The 19,744-nt window shown below is 44.2% G+C and overlaps 2 protein-coding genes across 5 annotated transcripts in view; both read right to left on the bottom strand.

Moving 5' to 3' along the window:
* The window catches only part of ADCY3 (adenylate cyclase 3), a 61,563-nt gene extending 58,527 nt beyond the window's left edge, over window positions 1-3,036 (bottom strand). The window contains exon 1 of the mRNA XM_072926239.1: window positions 887-3,036. Coding sequence (XP_072782340.1) covers window positions 887-1,573 — 687 coding nt within the window. The 5' untranslated portion in view covers window positions 1,574-3,036. The remainder of the gene's footprint in view (window positions 1-886) is intronic.
* Window positions 3,037-7,701: 4,665 nt separating this feature from the next.
* The window catches only part of DNAJC27 (DnaJ heat shock protein family (Hsp40) member C27), a 31,124-nt gene continuing 19,081 nt past the window's right edge, over window positions 7,702-19,744 (bottom strand). The window contains exon 7 of one of the 4 annotated variants that reach the window (XM_072926240.1): window positions 7,702-9,993. In XM_072926240.1, the coding sequence (XP_072782341.1) occupies window positions 9,580-9,993 (414 nt within the window). In that variant the 3' untranslated portion in view covers window positions 7,702-9,579. The other 3 variants (XM_041714957.2, XM_072926242.1, XM_072926241.1) reach the window with 3 other exon arrangements.

Raw genomic sequence — 19,744 nt, forward strand, 5'->3', positions numbered from 1 at the left:
CCATCCCAATTCCCATTCCCATTCCCATTCCCATTCCCGGATCATTCCTCCCCCATTCCCATTCCTGCCTGGCCACTTCCTCTTGATCCATGGAATTCCTGCCCCATTCCCATTCCTGGATCATTCCTCCCCCATTCCCATTCCTGCCTGGCCAACACCTCTTGATCCCTGGAATTCCCATTCCCATTCCCATTCCCATTCTCATTCCCATTCCCATTCCCATTCCCATCCCCATTCCCATTCCCATTCCCATTCCCATTCCCATTCCCATTCCTGGATCATTCCTCCCCCATTCCCATTCCTGCCTGGCCAGAACCTGTTGATTCCTGGAATTCCCATTCCCATTCCATTCCCATTCCCATCCCCATTCCCATTCCCATTCCCATTCCCATTCCCATTCCCATTCCCATTCCTATTCCCATTTCCAGCCCCATTCCCATTCCCAGTGTCATTCCCATTCCCATTCCCATTCCCATTCCCGTTCTCATTCCCATTCCCATTCCCATTCCTGGATCATTCCTCCCCCATTCCCATTCCTGCCTGGCCAGCACCTCTTGATCCATGGAATTCCCATTCCCATTCCCATCCCATTCCCAGAGCATTCCTGTCTATCATTCCCAGAACATTCCCAGAGCATTCCCAGAGCATTCCCAGAGCATTCCCAGAGCATTCCTGCCCCATTCCCAGAACATTCCTGCCCCATTCCCAGAACATTCCTGCCCCATTCCCAGAACATTCCTGCCCCATTCCCAGAACATTCCTGCCCCATTCCCGCACCTGCCTGGCCACTTTCCCTGGATCCATGGAATTCCTGCCCCATTCCCGCACCTGCCTGGCCACTTTCCCTGGATCCATGGAATTCCCATTCCCATTCCCATTCCCGCACCTGCCTGGCCACCTCCCCGGGCTCCGTGTCCCGCCGTTCCCTCTGGAATTCCAGGATTCCCAGGACCAGCGCGTGCCCGCCGCAGGACGCGGCCGCCAGCAGGAGGATCCGCGCCAGGCGCAGCGGCAGCGTCAGGAAACAGGAGAAGGCGAAGAACGCCTGCCAGCCCGCCGTGTCCACCGCCTCGGGAAAATCCCTCTGGAATTCCGATCCCAACAATCCCCACAGCTGCGCCACCATCAGCGCCCACAGCCCGCCGGGAAGGAATTTTTGGGAAAAATCCTCCGGGAGAAGGCGCGATTTGAGCAGCAGGAAAATCGCTCCGTGCGCCGCCAGCCCGAGCAGCGCCGCCAGCGCCGGGAAAAGCTTTTCCATGCGGGAAAATCCCGCCGACATTCCCAGGATGTAACAATCGAAAAGGGCGGAAAAAACCACCAGCACCAACAGCGTTTCGTGCCGCTGGCGGCGGAAATAAGTCTGGTAGAGTTTTTCCAAGGATTCCGGAGAGAAGGAAAAATTCCGGGAATGCGGCAGGCACGGGCAGGGCCCCCCCCGCGCATCCCGCGGGGCCGGAGATTCCCGGGAACGGCGGAAATTCCCGTCGGGATCCGATGGGAAACTCAGGGAATAATCGGCGGAATATTCGGCCGAGAATTCCGGCTCGGAGAAGGCGCCGTTCCTGCGCATCCTGCGGGGATGGAGCGAGCGCAATTCCCGGTTTTTTGGGGGTTTTTTTGGGAATTCCAGAGGGAATTTTGGGATGCTCTCAGAGGAGCGGAGCCATCCTGAAGGGCCGCGCGGCTTTTCCGGTGGTTTCAATCCCGGGAAAACGGCAGCGCCGGGAAGGGGGAGAACGGCATTCCCGGCGGATTCCCGGGATTCCTTCCTGGTTAATTCCCGGTCCAATCCCTCTTGATTACCGGGATTCCTTCCCGGTTAATTCCCGGTTAATTCCCGGTTGATTCCCGGTCCAATCCCGGCTGATTCCAGGTCCAATCCCGGCTGATTCCCGGGATTCCTTCCCGGTTAATTCCCGGTCCAATCCCGGCTGATTCCCGGATTTTCTTCCCGGTTGATTCCCGGGATTCCTGACCGGCTGATTCCCGGTCCAATCCCGGCTGATTCCCGGGATTCCTTCCCGGCAGATTCCCGGATTTTCTTCCCGGTTGATTCCCGTTCCAATCCCGGCAGATTCCCGGTCCAATCCCGGTTAATTCCCGGTCCAATCCCGGCTGATTCCCGGGATTCCTTCCCGGCAGATTCCCGGATTTCCTTCCCGGCCGAATCCCGGTTGATTCCCAGTCCAATCCCGGTTAATTCCCGGAATTCCTTCCCGGCTGATTCCCGGTCCAATCCCGGCTGATTCCCGAAATTCCTGCCCGGTTAATTCCCGGTCCAATCCCGGTTGATTCCCGGGATTCCTTCCCGGTTGATTCCCGGTCCAATCCCGGTTGATTCCCGGGATTCCTTCCCGGTTAATTCCCGGCCGATTCCCGGGATTCCTTCCCGGTTAATTACCGGTTGATTCCCGGAATTCCTTCCCGGTTGATTCCCGGTCCAATCCCGGCTGATTCCCGGGATTCCTTCCCGGTTAATTCCCGGTCCAATCCCGGTTGATTCCCGGGATTTCTTCCTGGCTGATTCCCGGGATCCCTTCCCGGTTGATTCCCGGTCCAATCTCGGCTGATTCCCGGTTAATTCCCGGTCCAAGCCCGGCTGATTCCCGGATTTTCTTCCCGGCTGATTCCCGGGATCCCTTCCCGGTTGATTCCCGGATTTTCTTCCCGGCCGAATCCCGGTTCCTTCCCGGCAGATTCCCGGAATTCCTTCCCGGTGAATTCCCGGTCCAATCCCGGCTGATTCCCGGATTTTCTTCCCGGCTCCTTCCCGGCAGATTCCCGGATTTTCTTCCCGGTTATTCCCGGCTCCTTCCCGGCCGAATCCCGGTTCTTTCCCGGCCAATTCCCGAAATCCTTTCCCGGTTTTCCCCCGTCCGATTCCCAAAATTCCTTCCCGGTTTTTCTCGGCTCCTTCCCGGCTCCTTCCCGGGCGATTCCCGGATTTTTTTCCTGGATAATTCCCGGATTTTTGGCGGATTTTTCCCGGATTTTCCGCGGCTCCTTTTCCAGGCGCTTTCCTTCCCAGCTTTCCCAGCTCTGCTCCAGAGATGTCGCGATGCCTCCCCTGCTCCTCCTTCCCGAGATGCTTCGTTCCCGCCGGGATCCATAAAAACCGGGAAAAAAACCGGGAAAAATACCCCAAAAATCGGGAAAAAACCCGGGAAAAAATCCCCAAAAAACCGGGAAAAAACCCGGGGAAAATCCCAAAAAAAAAACCGGGGAAAAATGGGCAAAAACAGGGGAAAAACAGGGGAAAAAACGGTGGAAAAAACAGTAAAAAAAAACCCCAAAACCGGAAAAAAACCCAAAAAACACCGGGAAAAAAAGCCCAAAAAAACCTGGAAAAAAGACGGGATGCAGGGATGCGCTTCCCGGTTCCCGCATCCTCTTCCCGGTTTTTCCCGGTGATGGAAAAACTCGGGCTGGAGGATGGAAAAGAGGAAAAGGATTTTCCTTTTCCCGGGATCGCGGCGCTCCCGCCTCCCGTAACCCTCTCGGTGCCGGGCTGGGAAAAAATCCCCCAAAAAATCCGGGAAGAGATTCCAAAGAATCCCAAAATTACCCAAAAATCCCAGGAAATCCTAAAAAATCCCAAGAAATTAAAAAAAAATCCCAAAAATTCAAAGGAATCCCCCAAAAATCTGAATAAATCCCAAATAAATCCCAAAATTAACTGAAAAATTCCAAGAAGTCCCAAGAATTCCTAAAAAAAATCCCAATAAATAAAAAAAACCCCAAGAAATCCCAAAAAATTCAAAGAAATCCCCAAAAGTCCGAATAAATCCCAAATAAATTCCAAAAAGTTGGAATAAATCCCAAAAATCCCCCCAAATCCCCAAAATATTCCAAGAAATCCCAATAAATCAAAAATATTCCAAGAAATCCCAAGAAATCTCAATAAATCCTAAAATAAACTGAAAAATCCCCAAGCAGTCCCAAGAAATCTCAAGAAATCCTAAAAAAATCCCAAAAAGTCCCAAGAAATCCCAAAAAACCCCAAAATTACACAAGAATTCCCAAGAAATCCTAAATAAAACCCAAGAAATCCCAAAATATTCAAATAAATCCCCAAAAGTCTGAATAAATCCCAAATAAATCCCAAAAAGTCCCAAGAAATCCCAAGAAATCCCCCAAATATTCCAAGAAATCCCAAGAAATATCAATAAATTCCAAGAAATCCCAAAATAAAGTGAAAAATCCCCAAACAGTCCCAAGAAATCCCAAAGAATCCTAAAAAAATCCCAAAAAGTCCAAAGAAATCCCCCAAAAATCCCAAAAAATCCCAAAATTACCCAAGAAATCCTAAAAAATTCCCAAGAAATCCCAAAAGATTCAAACAAATCCCAAAAAGACTGAATAAATCCCAAATAAATCCCCCAAAAATCTGAAAAATCCCCAAATTATTCCAGGAAATCCCAAGAAAACAAAACAAAACCAAAAAATCCTAAGAAATCCCAAGAAATGTCAATAATTCCCAAGAAATCCCAAAATAAACTGAAAAATCCATAAACAGTCCCAAGAAATCCCAAAAATTCCCAAAAAATTCTAAAAACCTCAATAAATGAAAAAAAACCCCAAGAAATCCCAAAAGTCTGAATAAATCCCAAATAAATCCCAAAATTACCCAAAATCCCAAGAAATCCTAAAAAATCCCAAGAAATTTCAATAAATCCCAGGAAATCAAAAAAATTCCCCCCAAATCCCAAGAAATCCCAAAATTAACTGAAAAATCCCTGGAAGTCCAAAGAAATCCCAAAAAAATCCAAAAAATCCCAATAAATCCCCAAAAATGCCAAAATTACTGAAGAAATCCCAAGAATTCGTAAAAAAATCCCAATAAATTAAAAAAAAACCCAAGAAATCCCCAAAATTCAAAGAAATCCCCAAAAGTCGGAATAAATCCCAAATAAATCCCAAAAAAGTCGGAATAAATCCCAAAAATCACAAGAAATCCCCCAAATATTCCAAGAAATCAAAAATATTCCAAGAAATCCCAAGAAATCTCAATAAATCCTAAAATAAACTTAAAAATCCCCAAGCAGTCCCAAGAAATCCCAAAAAACCCCAAAATTACACAAGAATTCCCAAGAAAACCTAAAAAAACCCAAGAAATCCCAAAATATTCAAATAAATCCCCAAAAGTCTGAATAAATCCCAAATAAATCCCAATAAGTCCCAAGAAATCCCAAAAATCCCAAGAAATCCCCAAAATATTCCAAGAAATCCCAAGAAATCAAAAATACCCCAAGAAATCCCAAGAAATCTCAATAAATTCCAAGAAATCCCAAAAAAACCTGAAAAATCCCCAGAAGTCCCAAGAAATCCCAAAAAATCCTTAAAAAATCCCCAAAAGTCCAAAGAAATCCCAAAAAAATCCAAAAAAATCCCAAAAAGTCCCAAGAAATCCCAAGAATTCCCAAAAAAATCCCAAGAAATCCAAAAAAATGCACAGAAATCCCCAAAAGTCTGAATAAATCCCAAATAAATCCCAAAAAAATCCCCAAATTACCCAAGAAATCCTAAAAAATGCCAAGAAATGAAAAAAAACCCCCAAAATTCAAAGAAATTCCAAAACGTCCACAAAAAAATCAAATCCCAAGAAATTAAAAAATCCCCCAAAAATCCCAAGAGATCCCAAAAAATCCCAATAAATTTCCAAGAAATTGTAAAAAACCCCAAGAAATAAAAAAAATCAAAATAAAAAAAAAATCCCAAAAAATTCCCATCAAAAAATCCCCCCCCAAAAATCCCAAAAATCTCCAAAAATAAAAAAATTCACAACAAATAAAAGACAGTAAAAAAAATCCCCTCAAAAATCCCACCCAAAAATCCCCAAAAAAAATCCCAAATAAATCCCAAAAAATCCCCAAAATTCCCAAGAAATTGAAAATAATCCCAATAAATCCCAAAACTTCCCAATAAATTCCAAAATAATCCCCCAAAAAATCCCAAAAAATTCCCAATAAATTCCAAATAGTCCAAAAATCCCACAAATTCCCATAAATCCCCCCCAAAAAAATCCCAAAAGTTCCCAACAAATACCAAAAAAAATCCCCAAAAATCTCCAAATAAATCCCCCCAAAAATCCCAAAATATTCCCAAATAAATCCCAAAAATTCCCAATACATCCAAAATAATCCCCAAAAATTCCCAAAAATTCCCAAGTAATCCCCCAAAAAACCCAAAAATTCCTTATAAATCCAAAATAATCCCAAAAATGCCCAATAAACCCCCCAAACATTCCCAATAAATCCCCAAAAAATTCCCAACTAATCCAAAAAAAGCCCCAAAATTCCCTAGAAATCCCAAAACTTCCCGATAAATCCCAAATAATCCCCAAAATTCCCTATAAATGCCAACAAATCTCAATAAAATCCCAAAATAAATCCCCATTAAAAACACCCTAAAATTCCCAAATAAATCCCAAATAGTCCAAAATAATCCCAAAAAATTCCCAATAAATCCCAAAAATTACCCCAAATTCCCCAAAATTCCCAAATAAATCTCAAAATAATCCCAAAAAATTCCCAATAAATCCCCCAAATTCCCAATAAATCCCCAAAAATTCCCAATAAATCCCAAAAATCCCCCCAAATTCCCAAATAATCCCAAAGAAATTCCCAACTAATACAAAAAAAGCCCCAAAATTCCCTATAAATCCCAAAACCTCCCAATAAATCCCAAATAATCCCAAAAACTCCCAATAAATTCCAACAAATCTCAATAAAATCCCAAAATAAATCCCCATAAAAAACACCCCAAAATTCCCAAATAAATCCCAAAAATCCAAAATAATCCCCAAAAAATTCCAGTAAATTCCCACAATTCCCAATAAATCCCAAAAAATTCCCCAAAACTCCCCAAAATTTCCAAAATTCCCCAAAAAAATCCCCAAAAGAATCCCAAAATAATCCCAAAAAATTCCCAATTAATCCCCCAAATTCCCAATAAATTCCAAAATATTTCCCAAAACACCCAATAATTCCCAAAATTCCCAAAAGAAATCCCCAAATAAATCCCAAAATAACCCCCAAAAAATCCAATAAATCCCCCAAATTCCCAAATAAGTCCCAAAAAATTCCCAACGAATCCCCAAAAAAATCCCAAAACTTCCCTAAAAATCCCAAAAAAATTCCAACAAATCTCAATAAATCCCGAAATAAATCCCCATAAAAAACACCCCAAAATTCCCAAATAAATCCCAAAAAGTTCCCCAAATCTCCCAAAAATTCCCAATAAATCCCCAAAAAAGTCCCAAAATTCCCAAAAAATCCCCAAATAAATCCCAAAAAATCCCCAAAAAAATCCTAATAAATCCCAAAATAATCCCCAAATAAATCCCAAAATAATCCCCCAAAATTCCCAATAAATCCCAAATAATCCGCAAAAAAATCCCCAAAAATTCCCAATAAATCCAAAAAAACCACGAAAATTCCCAAAAAATCCCCAAAAATTCCCAAAAAATCGAAAATAATCCCAAAAATCCCCACCTTTATTGCCAGAAACCCCCAGATTTCCCCAATTTTTTCCAAATTTCCCCAAAATTTTCCCAAATTTTCCAAAATTTCCCCAATTTTTCCCAAATTTTCCCAAATTTCCCCAATTTTTCCCAAATTTTCCCAAATTTCCCCAATTTTTCCCAAATTTTCCCAATTTTCCCCAAATTTCCAAGCAAGGACGACACAAAATCCGGAATTTGGGATTGAATTTTTATTTTTAGGGGGAAAAACAAAATCCGGGAAAATCCCAAATATTGCACAGAATGACGGGAAAAATCCAAAATTCCCAAAAAACTGGGGAGGAGGGAGAAAATTCCAGAAATTTCTGAGAAAATTCTGGAAAAATTCTGGAAAAATTCTGGAAAAATTCCAGAAAATTTAAAAAAAAGGGGGGGAGGGAATAAAAAATAATAATTAAAAAAAGGAAAATTCAAGGGGGGAAAAAAAACCAAAATAAAATTCCAGGAAATTCCTAAAAATCCAGAAAATTCCAGAAAAATTCAGGGAAAAATTTTAGAAAATGGTAAAAACAAAAAAAAATCGGAAAAATTCCAGGGAAAAAAATTTCAGAAAATTCAAAAAAATAAATTTAATAAATTCCAAGAAAATGCCGAGAAAAAAAAAAACTGGGAAAATTCACAAAAATTTCCAGAAAATTCCAAAAAAATTCAAATAAATTCCAGGAAAATTTGGGGGAAATTTCAGAAAAATTCCATAAATTTCCGATAAAATTCTGGGGAAATTCTGGAAAAATTTTGGGGAAATTCCAGAAAATGAAAAAAAAAAAAAAGAGGAAAAATTCCAAGGGAAAAAAAAAGTCTGGAAAATTCGGGGGAAAAAAACCCAACAGAAAATTCTGGAAAATTAAAAAAAAAAATATTCCAGAAAACTCCAGGGAAATTAGGGAGAAATGCTAAAAAAATTTTTAAAAATCATGGAAAAATCAAAAAATTCCTGTAAAAAAAAAATCATCCAGATTTTTTTTTCCCCCCGGCATTCCAAAGGCTTTTCCCAAAATTCTCAAAATTTACCCCAAATTTCCAATTATTTTTCCCCAAAATTCTGATTTTCCCCCCAAATTTCCAAACATTTTCCCCACAATTCTGATTTTTTTCCCAAAATTCCAAAGATTTTTTCCCCAAAATTCCAAGGATTTTTTCCACAGAAAAAAGTGGGAAAAACTCTTGGAAAAATGGGAATAACCTTCGGGAAAATGGGAAAAACCCTCACAAAAATGGGAATTTTCCTGGAAAAACCTCTGGAAAATTTGGGAATAAGCCCCAAAATGGGAATAATCCTTGGGAAAATGGGAATAACCCCCAGGAAAATGGGAAAACCTGTCTGAAAATTGGGAAAAATTCTCAGAAAAATGGGAATAACCCTGGAAAACTTTGGAATAACCCTCAAAAAATGGGAATGACCCTTGAAAAGTGGGAAAGACTCCTGGAAAAATGGGAATAACCCTTGGAATATTGAGAATAACTGTGGGAAAAATGGGAATAACCTTCAGGAAAATGGGAATAACCCTGGAAAATTGGGAAAAATCCTGGAAAAATGGGAATGACCCTGGAAAACTTTGGAATAACCCTCAAAAAATGGGAATGACCCTGGAAAAGTGGGAAAAACTCTTGGAAAATTGGGAATAACCCCCCAAAAATGGGAATAACCTTCAGGAAAATGGGAAAAACCCTCACAAAAATGGGAATTTTCCTGGGAAAACTCCTGGAAAAATGGGAAAAATCCTGGAAAAATGGGAATGACCCCCAAAAAATGGGAATAATCATTGGGAAAATGGGAATAACCCCCAGGAAAATGGGAATAATCCTTGGAAAATTGGGAAAAACCCTGGAAAACTTTGGAATAACCCCCAAAAAATGGGAATGACCCTGGAAAAGTGGGAAAAAGTCCTGGAGAAATGGGAATAACCCTGGAAAACTTTGGAATAATCCCCCAAAAATGGGAATAAGCCTTGGAAAAGTGGGAATAACCCTGGAAAACTTTGGAATAACCCTTGGAAAAGTCGGAAAAACTCTTGGAAAAGTGGGAATAACCCTGGAAAACTTTGGAATAACCCTCAAAAAATGGGAATAACCTTCGGGAAAATGGGAATAACCCTGGGAAAGTGGGAATAACCCTCCAAAAAAACAGTACAAACACGCAGAAAATCAGGAAGAACTGTCGGAAAAACGGGAATAACTCCCCAAAAACGGGAATAACCCCCCCCAAAAAAAAGTGAAAAATTCTCAGAAAAATGGGAATAACCCCCAAAAAACCCAGGAATAACCCCCCAGAACCTCGGGATTCCCACTCCTCTGGATCCGGATGGGGATCGGCCGGAATTCCGGGCGGGAATCGCTACGGAAGGTTCCGGAGCAGCGCGGCGCGGGCGCTGCCCAGGGCCTTGAAGGCGTCCTCGCTGCCCGGAGCCGGACACTTGTCGGGGTGCAGCAGCACGGCCAGCCGGCGGTAGGCGCGGGTCACCTCCTCCCTGCGACAGGAAAATGGGAAAAAAACAGCAAAAACGGGAAAAACGGGATCAGTCGGAGCCCCTGGTAATGGTACACACGTGTCACATACTCCCTGCGCCGGAAAATGGGGAAAAAATGGGGAAAAACGGGATCAGTCGGTGACATTGAACCGGTAATCAACTCCTCCCTGCGCCGGAAAAACGGGAAAAATGGGAAAAAATGGGATCAGTCAGAGCCCCTGGTAATGGTACATACGTGTCATCAACTCCCTGTGCCGGAAAATGGGGAAAAAATGGGAAAAAACGGGAAAAACGGGATCAGTCGGTGACATGGAACTGGTAATCAACTCCTCCCTGAGTGGGAAAATGAGAAAAACAGGAAAAAATGGGAAAAACGGGGTCAGACGGAGCCCCTGGTAATGGTACATAGGTGTCATCAACTCCATGTGCCAGAAAACGGGAAAAAAATGGGAAAAAACGGGAAAAACAGGAAAAACGGGTTCAGACGGTGACATGGAACCGGTAATCAACTCCTCCCTGCAACGGAAAAATGGGAAAAAAATTGGAAAAATGGGGAAAATGGGATCAGGCGGAGGCCCTGGTAATGGTACATACGCGTCATCTACTGCCTGCGCCGGAAAATGGGGAAAACGGGAAAAATGGGAAAAAACGGGAAAAACGGGATCAGCCGGAGCCCCTGGTAATGGTACATACGTGTCATCAACTCCATGTGGTGGAAAACGGGAAAAAATGGGAAAAAATGGGATGAGACAGTGACATGGAACCGGTACGGCCACGCCATCTCCTCCCTGTATGGAAAAATGGGAAAAAATGGGAAAAAACGGGAAAAATAGGATCAGTCGGTGACATGGAACCAGTAATCAACTCCTCCCTGCGCGGAAAAATGGGAAAAATGGGAAAAATGGGAAAAATGGGAAAAAAGGGAAAAAACGGGAAAAAACGGGGAAAAATGGGAAAAAAAGGGAAAAAATGGGAAAAAATGGGAAAAAATGGGATCAGTTGGAGCCCCTGGTAATGGTACATATGTGTCATCTACTCCCTGCGCGGAAAAAATGGGAAAAACGGGAAAAAAGGGATCAGACGGTGACACGGAACTGGTACATACGGGTCACCTACTCCCTGTGCCGGAAAATGGGGAAAAATGGGAAAAAACGGGAAAAACGGGATCCGTTGGTGACATGGAACTGGTAATCAACTCTTCCCTGCGCTGGAAATGGGAAAAAATGGGAAAAAACGGGAAAAACGGGATCAGTCGGCGACATGGAACCAGTAATCAACTCCTCCCTGTGCCGGAAAATGGGAAAAAATGGGAAAAAATGGGAAAAACGGGATCAGTCGGAGCCCCTGGTAATGGTACATACGTGTCATCTACTCCCTGCGCCGGAAAAACGGGAAAAATGGGAAAAATGGGAAAAACGGGATCAGGCGGAGGCATGGAACCGGTATGGCCACAGCACCTCCTCCCTGCGCCAGAAAAATGGGAAAAAACGGGAAAAAAATGGGAAAAATGGGAAAAACGGGATCAGTCGGAGTCCCTGGTAATGGTACATACGTGTCATCTAATCCCTGTGCCGGAAAATGGGAAAAAATGGGAAAAAATGGGAAAAAATGGGAAAAACGGGATCAGTCGGTGACATTGAACCAGTAATCAACTCCTCCCTGTGCTGGAAAATGGGAAAAAATGGGAAAAAATGGGAAAAACGGGATCAGTCGGTGACATGGAAGCGGTAATCAACTCCTCCCTGCGCCGGAAAATGGGAGAAAAATGGGAAAAACGGGAAAAAACTGGGAAAAACGGGATCAGTTGGAGCCCCTGGTAATGGTACATACGTGTCACCTACTCCGTGCGACGGAAAAACGGGAAAAAATGGGAAAAAATGGGAAAAAATGGGAAAAAATGGGAAAAAATGGGAAAAACGGGATCAGGAGGTGACATGGAACTGGTAATCAACTCCTACCTGCGCCGGAAAATGGGAAAAAATGGGAAAAAACGGGAAAAAATGGGATCAGTCGGAGCCCCTGGTAATGGTACAGACGTGTCATCTAATCCCTGTGCGGAAAAACGGGAAAAATGGGAAAAATGGGAAAAACGGGATCAGTCGGTGACATGGAACCGGTAATCAACTCCTCCCTGCGCCGGAAAATGGGAAAAATGGGAAAAAATGGGAAAAACGGGATCAGGAGGTGACATGGAACTGGTAATCAACTCCTACCTGTGCTGGAAAATGGGAAAAAATGGGAAAAAACGGGAAAAACGGGATCAGTCGGAGCCCCTGGTAATGGTACATACGTGTCATCAACTCCCTGTGCCGGAAAACGGGGAAAATGGGAAAATATGGGAAAAACGGGATCAGGCGGTGACATGGAACCAGTAATCAACTCCTACCTGAGTGGTAAAATGGGAAAAAACAGGAAAAAACGGGAAAAAACGGGAAAAATGGGAAAAACAGGATCAGTCGGTGACATGGAATCGGTAATCAACTCCTCCCTGCGCCGGAAAATGGGAAAAAAATGGGAAAAATGGGAAAAACGGGATCAGACGGAGCCCTGAACGCAGTAATCAACTCTTCCCTGTGCCAGAAAAATGGGAAAAAATGGGAAAAAACGGGATCAATCGAGCCCCTGGTAGTGGTACATACGTGTCATCAACTCCTTGTGCCGGAAAACGGGGAAAAAATGGGAAAAAAAGGGAAAAACAGGATCAGTCGGAGCCCCTAGTAGCGGTAGACACATGTCATCTCCTCCCTGTGCGGAAAAATGGGAAAAAATGGGAAAAAATGGGAAAAAATGGGAAAAAATGGGAAAAAATGGGAAAAAATGGGAAAAACGGGATCAGTCGGTGACATGGAACCGGTAATCAACTCCTCCCTGTGCCGGAAAATGGGAAAAAAATTGGAAAAAACGGGATCAGACAGTGACATGGAACTGGTAATCAACTCCTCCCTGCGCCGGAAAAACGGGAAAAAATGGGGAAAAATGGGAAGAACGGGATCAGTCGGATCCCCCGGTAATGGTACATACGTGTCACCTCCTCCCTGCGCCGGAAAAATGGGAAAAAATGGGGAAAAATGGGAAAAACGGGATCAGTCGGTGACATGGAACCGGTACAGCCGTGGCAACTCCTCCCAGTGGCGGAAAAACGGGAAAAAATGGGAAAAACAGGAAAAATGGGATCAGGAGGTGACATGGAACTGGTAATCAACTCCTCCCTGCACCGGAAAATGGGAAAAAATGGGAAAAAACGGGAAAAACGGGATCAGTCGGAGCCCCTGGTAATGGTACATATGTGTTACCTACTCCCTGCGTCGGAAAATGGGAAAAAACGGGAAAAATGGGATCAGACAGTGACATGGAACTGGTAATCAACTCCTCCGTGTGCGGAAAAATGGGAAAAAAATGGGAAAAATGGGAAAAACGGGACCAGACAGTGACATGGAACCGGTAATCAACTCCTCCCTGCGCCGGAAAATGGGAAAAATGGGGAAAAATGGGAAGAACGGGATCAGTCGGATCCCCCGGTAATGGTACATACGTGTCACCTCCTCCCTGCGCCGGAAAAATGGGAAAAAACGGGAAAAAACGGGAAAAAATGGGAAAAACAGGAAAAACGGGATCAGCCGGAGCCCCTGGTAATGGTACATACGTGTCACCTCCTCCCTGCCCGGGAAAACGGGAAAAAACGGGAAAAAATGGGAAAAATGGGAAAAACGGGATCAGTCGGTGACATGGAACTGGTAATCAACTCCTCCCTGCGCCGGAAAATGGGAAAAAACGGGAAAAACTGGGAAAAACGGGATCAGTCGGAGCCCCTGGTAATGGTACATATGTGTCATCAACTCCCTGTGCCGGAAAATGGGGAAAAAATGGGAAAAAACGGGATCAGACAGTGACATGGAACTGGTAATCAACTCCTCCCTGCGCCGGAAAAACGAGAAAAACGGGAAAAAATGGGAAAAAAAGGGAAAAAATGGGAAAAAATGGGAAAAAATGGGATCAGTTGGAGCCCCTGGTAATGGTACACACGTGTCATCAACTCCCTGCGCGGAAAAACGGGAAAAAATGGGAAAAACGGGAAAAAAGGGATCAGACGGTGACATGGAACTGGTAATCAACTCCTCCCTGTGCCGGAAAAATGAGAAAAATGGGAAAAAATGGGAAAAACGGGATCAGTCGGAGCCCCTGGTAATGTTACATACGTGTCACCTCCTCCCTGTGCCGGAAAAACAGGAAAAAATGGGAAAAATGGGAAAAACGGGATCAGGCGGAGGCATGGAACCGGTATGGCCACAGCACCTCCTCCCTGCGCCAGAAAAATGGGAAAAAACGGGAAAAAAATGGGAAAAATGGGAAAAACGGGATCAGTCGGAGTCCCTGGTAATGGTACATACGTGTCATCTAATCCCTGTGCCGGAAAATGGGAAAAAATGGGAAAAATGGGAAAAACGGGATCAGTCGGTGACATTGAACCAGTAATCAACTCCTCCCTGTGCTGGAAAATGGGAAAAAATGGGAAAAAATGGGAAAAACGGGATCAGTCGGTGACATGGAAGCGGTAATCAACTCCTCCCTGCGCCGGAAAATGGGAGAAAAATGGGAAAAACGGGAAAAAACTGGGAAAAACGGGATCAGTTGGAGCCCCTGGTAATGGTACATACGTGTCACCTACTCCGTGCGACGGAAAAACGGGAAAAAATGGGAAAAAATGGGAAAAAATGGGAAAAAACGATAAAAACGGAATCAGTCGGTGACATGGAGCCGGTAATCAACTCCGCCCTGCGCCAGAAAATGGGGAAAAATGGGGAAAAATGGGGAAAAACGGGAAAAACGGGATCAGTCAGAGACCTGGTAATGGTACACATGTGTCATCTACTCACTGTGCGGAAAAACAGGAAAAAATAGGAAAAAACAGGAAAAAAACGGGAAAAACGGGATCAGTCGGTGACATGGAACTGGTAATCAACTCCTCCCTGTGCTGGAAAATGGGAAAAATGGGAAAAACGGGAAAAAATGGGAAAAAATGGGAAAAATGGGAAAAAACGGGAAAAAATGGGAAAAAACAGGGAAAAATGGGAAAAAAACGGGAAAAACTGGGAAAAAACGGGTTCAGTCGGAGCCCCTGGAAATGGTACACACGTGTCACCTACTCCCTGCGTCGGAAAATAGGGAAAAAATGGGAAAAATGGGAAAAAACGGGATCAGTTGGAGCCCCTGGTAATGGTACATACGTGTCACCTACTCCGTGCGACGGAAAAACGGGAAAAAATGGGAAAAAATGGGAAAAAATGGGAAAAAACGATAAAAACGGAATCAGTCGGTGACATGGAGCCGGTAATCAACTCCGCCCTGCGCCAGAAAATGGGGAAAAATGGGGAAAAATGGGGAAAAACGGGAAAAACGGGATCAGTCAGAGACCTGGTAATGGTACACATGTGTCATCTACTCACTGTGCGGAAAAACAGGAAAAAATAGGAAAAAACAGGAAAAAAACGGGAAAAACGGGATCAGTCGGTGACATGGAACTGGTAATCAACTCCTCCCTGTGCTGGAAAATGGGAAAAATGGGAAAAACGGGAAAAAATGGGAAAAAATGGGAAAAATGGGAAAAAACGGGAAAAAATGGGAAAAAACAGGGAAAAATGGGAAAAAAACGGGAAAAACTGGGAAAAAACGGGTTCAGTCGGAGCCCCTGGAAATGGTACACACGTGTCACCTACTCCCTGCGTCGGAAAATAGGGAAAAAATGGGAAAAATGGGAAAAAACGGGATCAGTTGGAGCCCCTGGTAATGGTACAGACGTGTCACCTCCTCCCTGCGCCGGAAAATGGGAAAAAATGGGAAAAAATGGGATCAGGAGGTGACATGGAATCAATACGGCCACAGCACCTCCTCCCTGTGTGGAAAAACGGGAAAAAACAGGAAAAACGGGATCAGGTGGAGCCCCTGGTAATGGCATATACGCGTCACCTCCTCCCTGCGCGGAAAAATGGGAAAAAATGGGAAAAAACGGGAAAAACGGGAAAAACGGGATCAGTTGGAGCCCCTGGTAATGGTATACACGTGTCACCTCCTCCCTGTGCCGGAAAATGGGGAAAAAACGGGAAAAAACGGGAAAAAACGGGAAAACGGGTTCAGTCGGTGACATGGAACCGGTAATCAACTCCTACCTGTGCTGGAAAATGGGAAAAAACGGGAAAAAACGGGAAAAACGGGATCAGTCGGTGACATGGAACTGGTAATCAACTCCTCCCTGTGCCGGAAAACAGGGAAAAAATGGGAAAAACGGGAAAAAACTGGGAAAAACGGGATCAGCCCCCGGCCAGGCCCAAGATTCCGACTCTTCCCACCGGAATTCCAGCGACCGCCGCATCCCCCCGCAGGAATTCCGGGATTTTGGGTTGGAATTCTGACTTTTCCAGCCGGAATTCCAGGTTTTCTGACAGGAATTCCAGGGTTTTAGTGGGAATTCTGGGATTTTTGTTTGGAAATCCAACTTTTCCAGCCGGAATTCCAGGATTTTTGGTGGGAATTCCGGAACTTTTAGTTGGAAATCCAACTTTTCCAGACACAATTCCAGGTTTTTTGGTGGGAATTCTGGGATTTTTGGTTGGAATTCCAAATTTTCCCACAGGAATTCCTCCTTCCACCCCTTTCCCCCGCAGGAATTCCGGGATTTTGGGTTGGAATTCCGACTTTTCCAGCCGGAATTCCAGGTTTTTTTGTGGGAATTTTGGGATTTTTGGTTGCAATTCCAAATTTTCCCACAGGAATTCCAGGGTTTTGGGTTGGAATTCTGACTTTTCCAGCCGGAATTCCAGGTTTTCTGGTGGGAATTCTGGGATTTTTGGTTGCAATTCCAACTTTTCCAGCCAGAATTCCAGGTTTTTCGGTGGGAATTCTGGGATTTTTTGGTTGGAATTCCAGGGTTTTTGGTGGGAATTTTAGAGTTTCTCATGGGAATTCCGAGGATTTTGGTGGGAATTCCAAATTTTCCCACAGGAATTCCTCCTTCCACCACTTTCCCCCACGAGAATTCCGGGGTTTTTGCTGGGAATTTGAATTTTTCCCATCAGAATTCCAGGTTTTCTGGAAGGAATTCCGGGGTTTTTGGTGGGAATTCCAGGATTTCTGGAAGGAATTCCGGGGTTTTTGGTTGGAATTCCAATTTTTCCAGCCAGAATTCCAGGTTTTCTGGAAGGAATTCCGTGTTTTTTGGTGGGAATTCCGGGATTTTTGGTGGAAATTCCGTGTTTTCTGGTGGGAATTCCTCCTTTTCCCACAGGAATTCCGGGTTTTTTATGGGAATTCCACCTTTTCCCACTGGAATTCCTCCTTCCTCCCCTTTTTCCCACAAAAATTCCAAGTATTTCGGTGCAAATTCCAGGATTTTTGGAGGAAATTCCCGTTTTTCTGGCAGGAATTCTGGGGTTTTGATGTGAATCCCACCTTTTCCCGCTAAAATTCCAATTTTTCCACAATAATTCCACCTTTTCCATCAGAAATTCCAGCTTTTCTCACGGGAATTCCAACTTTTCCCACAAGAATTCCACCTTTCCCTTTAGAAATTCCAGCTTTTCCGGCGGGAATTCCATCTTTTTTGCCGGGAATCCCAACTTTTCCCGACAAAAATCCCAACTTTTCCCAGAAAAATCCCAAATTTCCCCCCTCCAATCCCTCCTTTCCCCTCCATCCATCCCCACCCAAATCCCGCTTTTCCCCCGCAGGAATTCCGGGGTTTTGGGTTGGAATTCTGACTTCTCCAGCCGGAATTCCAACTTTTCCAGCTGTAATTCCAGTTTTTTTCATGGGAATTCTGGGATTTTTGGTTGGAATTCCAGGGTTTTGGTGGGAATTCTGGGGTTTCTCGTGGGAATTCTGAGGATTTTGGTGGCAATTCCAAATTTTCCCACAGGAATTCCTCCTTCCACCACTTTCCCCCACGGGAATTCCGGGGTTTTTGCTGGGAATTTGAATTTTTCCCACCAGAATTCCAGGTTTTCTGGAAGGAATTCTGGGGGTTTTGGTGGGAATTCCAGGATTTGTGGTGGGAATTTCGGGATTTTTGGTGGGAATTCGGGGGTTTTTGGTTGGAATTCCGACTTTTCCATCCAGAATTCCAGGTTTTCTGGCAGGAATTCCGTGTTTTTCGGTGGGAATTCCGGGATTTTTGGTGGGAATTCTGTGGTTTTTGGGGGTAATTCCGCCTTTTCCCACAGGAATTCCGGGTTTTTTATGGGAATTCCACCTTTTCCCACAGGAATTCCAGGTATTTCGGTGTAAATTCCAGGATTTGTGGTGGAAATTCCAGGTTTTCTGGCAGGAATTCTGGGGTTTTGATGTGAATTCCACCTTTCCCCACTAAAATTCCAATTTTTCCACAATAATTCCACCTTTTCCATCAGAAATTCCAGCTTTTCTCACGGGAATTCCAATTTCTCCACAATAATTCCACCTTTTCCTTTAGAAATTCCAGCTTTTCCGGCGGGAATTCCATCTTTTTTGCCGGGAATCCCAACTTTTCCCGACAAAAACCCCAACTTTTCCCAGAAAAATCCCAAATTTCCCCCCTCCAATCCCGCCTTTCCCCTCCACCCATCCCCACCCAAATCCCGCTTTTCCCCCGCAGGAATTCTGGGGTTTTGGGTTGGAATTCTGACTTCTCCAGCCGGAATTCCAACTTTTCCAGCTGTAATTCCAGTTTTTTTGGTGGGAATTCTGGGATTTTTGTTTGGAATTCCAGGGTTTTCAGTGGGAATTTTGGAGTTTCTCGTGGGAATTCTGAGGATTTTTGGTGGGAATTCCAAATTTTCCCAAAGGAATTCCTCCTTCCACCACTTTCCCCCACGGGAATTCCGGGGTTTTTGCTGGGAATTTGAATTTTTCTCACCAGAATTCCAGGTTTTCTGGAAGGAATTCTGGGGGTTTTGGTGGGAATTCCAGGATTTGTGGTGGGAATTTCGGGATTTCTGGTGGGAATTCCGGGGTTTTTGGTTGGAATTCCAACTTTTCCAGCCGGAATTCCAGGTTTTCTGGCAGGAATTCCGTGTTTTTTGGTGGGAATTCCAGGATTTGTGGTGGGAATTTCAGGATTTTTGGTGGGAATTCGGGGGTTTTTGGTTGGAATTCCAACTTTTCCAGCCGGAATTCCAGGTTTTCTGGCAGGAATTCCGTGTTTTTTGGTGGGAATTCCGGGATTTTTGGTGGGAATTCTGTGCTTTCTGGTTGGAATTCCAACTTTTCCAGCCAGAATTCCAGGTTTTCTGGCAGGAATTCCGTGGTTTTTGGTGGGAATTGCGGGATTTTTGGTGGAAATTCCGTATTTTCTCGTGGGAATTCCTCCTTTTCCCACAGGAATTCCGGGTTTTTCATGGGAATTCCACCTTTTCCCACTGGAATTCCTCCTTCCTCCCCCTTTTCCCACAAGAATTCCAAGTATTTCGGTGCAAATTCCAGGATTTTGGGTGGAAATTCCAGGTTTTCTGGCAGGAATTCTGGAGTTTTGATGTGAATTCCACCTTTCCCCGCTAAAATTCCAATTTCTCCACAATAATTCCACCTTTTCCTGCAGAAATTCCAGCTTTTCTCACGGGAATTCCAACTTTTCCCACAATAATTCCACCTTTTCCTTTAGAAATTCCACCTTTTCCGGCGGGAATTCCATCTTTTTTTGCCGGGAATTCCAACTTTTCCCGACAAAAATCCCAACTTTTCCCAGAAAAAATCCCAAATTTCCCCCCTCCAATCCCGCCTTTCC

The sequence above is a fragment of the Taeniopygia guttata genome, chromosome 3 (genome assembly GCF_048771995.1).
Source record: "Taeniopygia guttata chromosome 3, bTaeGut7.mat, whole genome shotgun sequence".
Lineage (NCBI taxonomy): Eukaryota > Metazoa > Chordata > Aves > Passeriformes > Estrildidae > Taeniopygia > Taeniopygia guttata.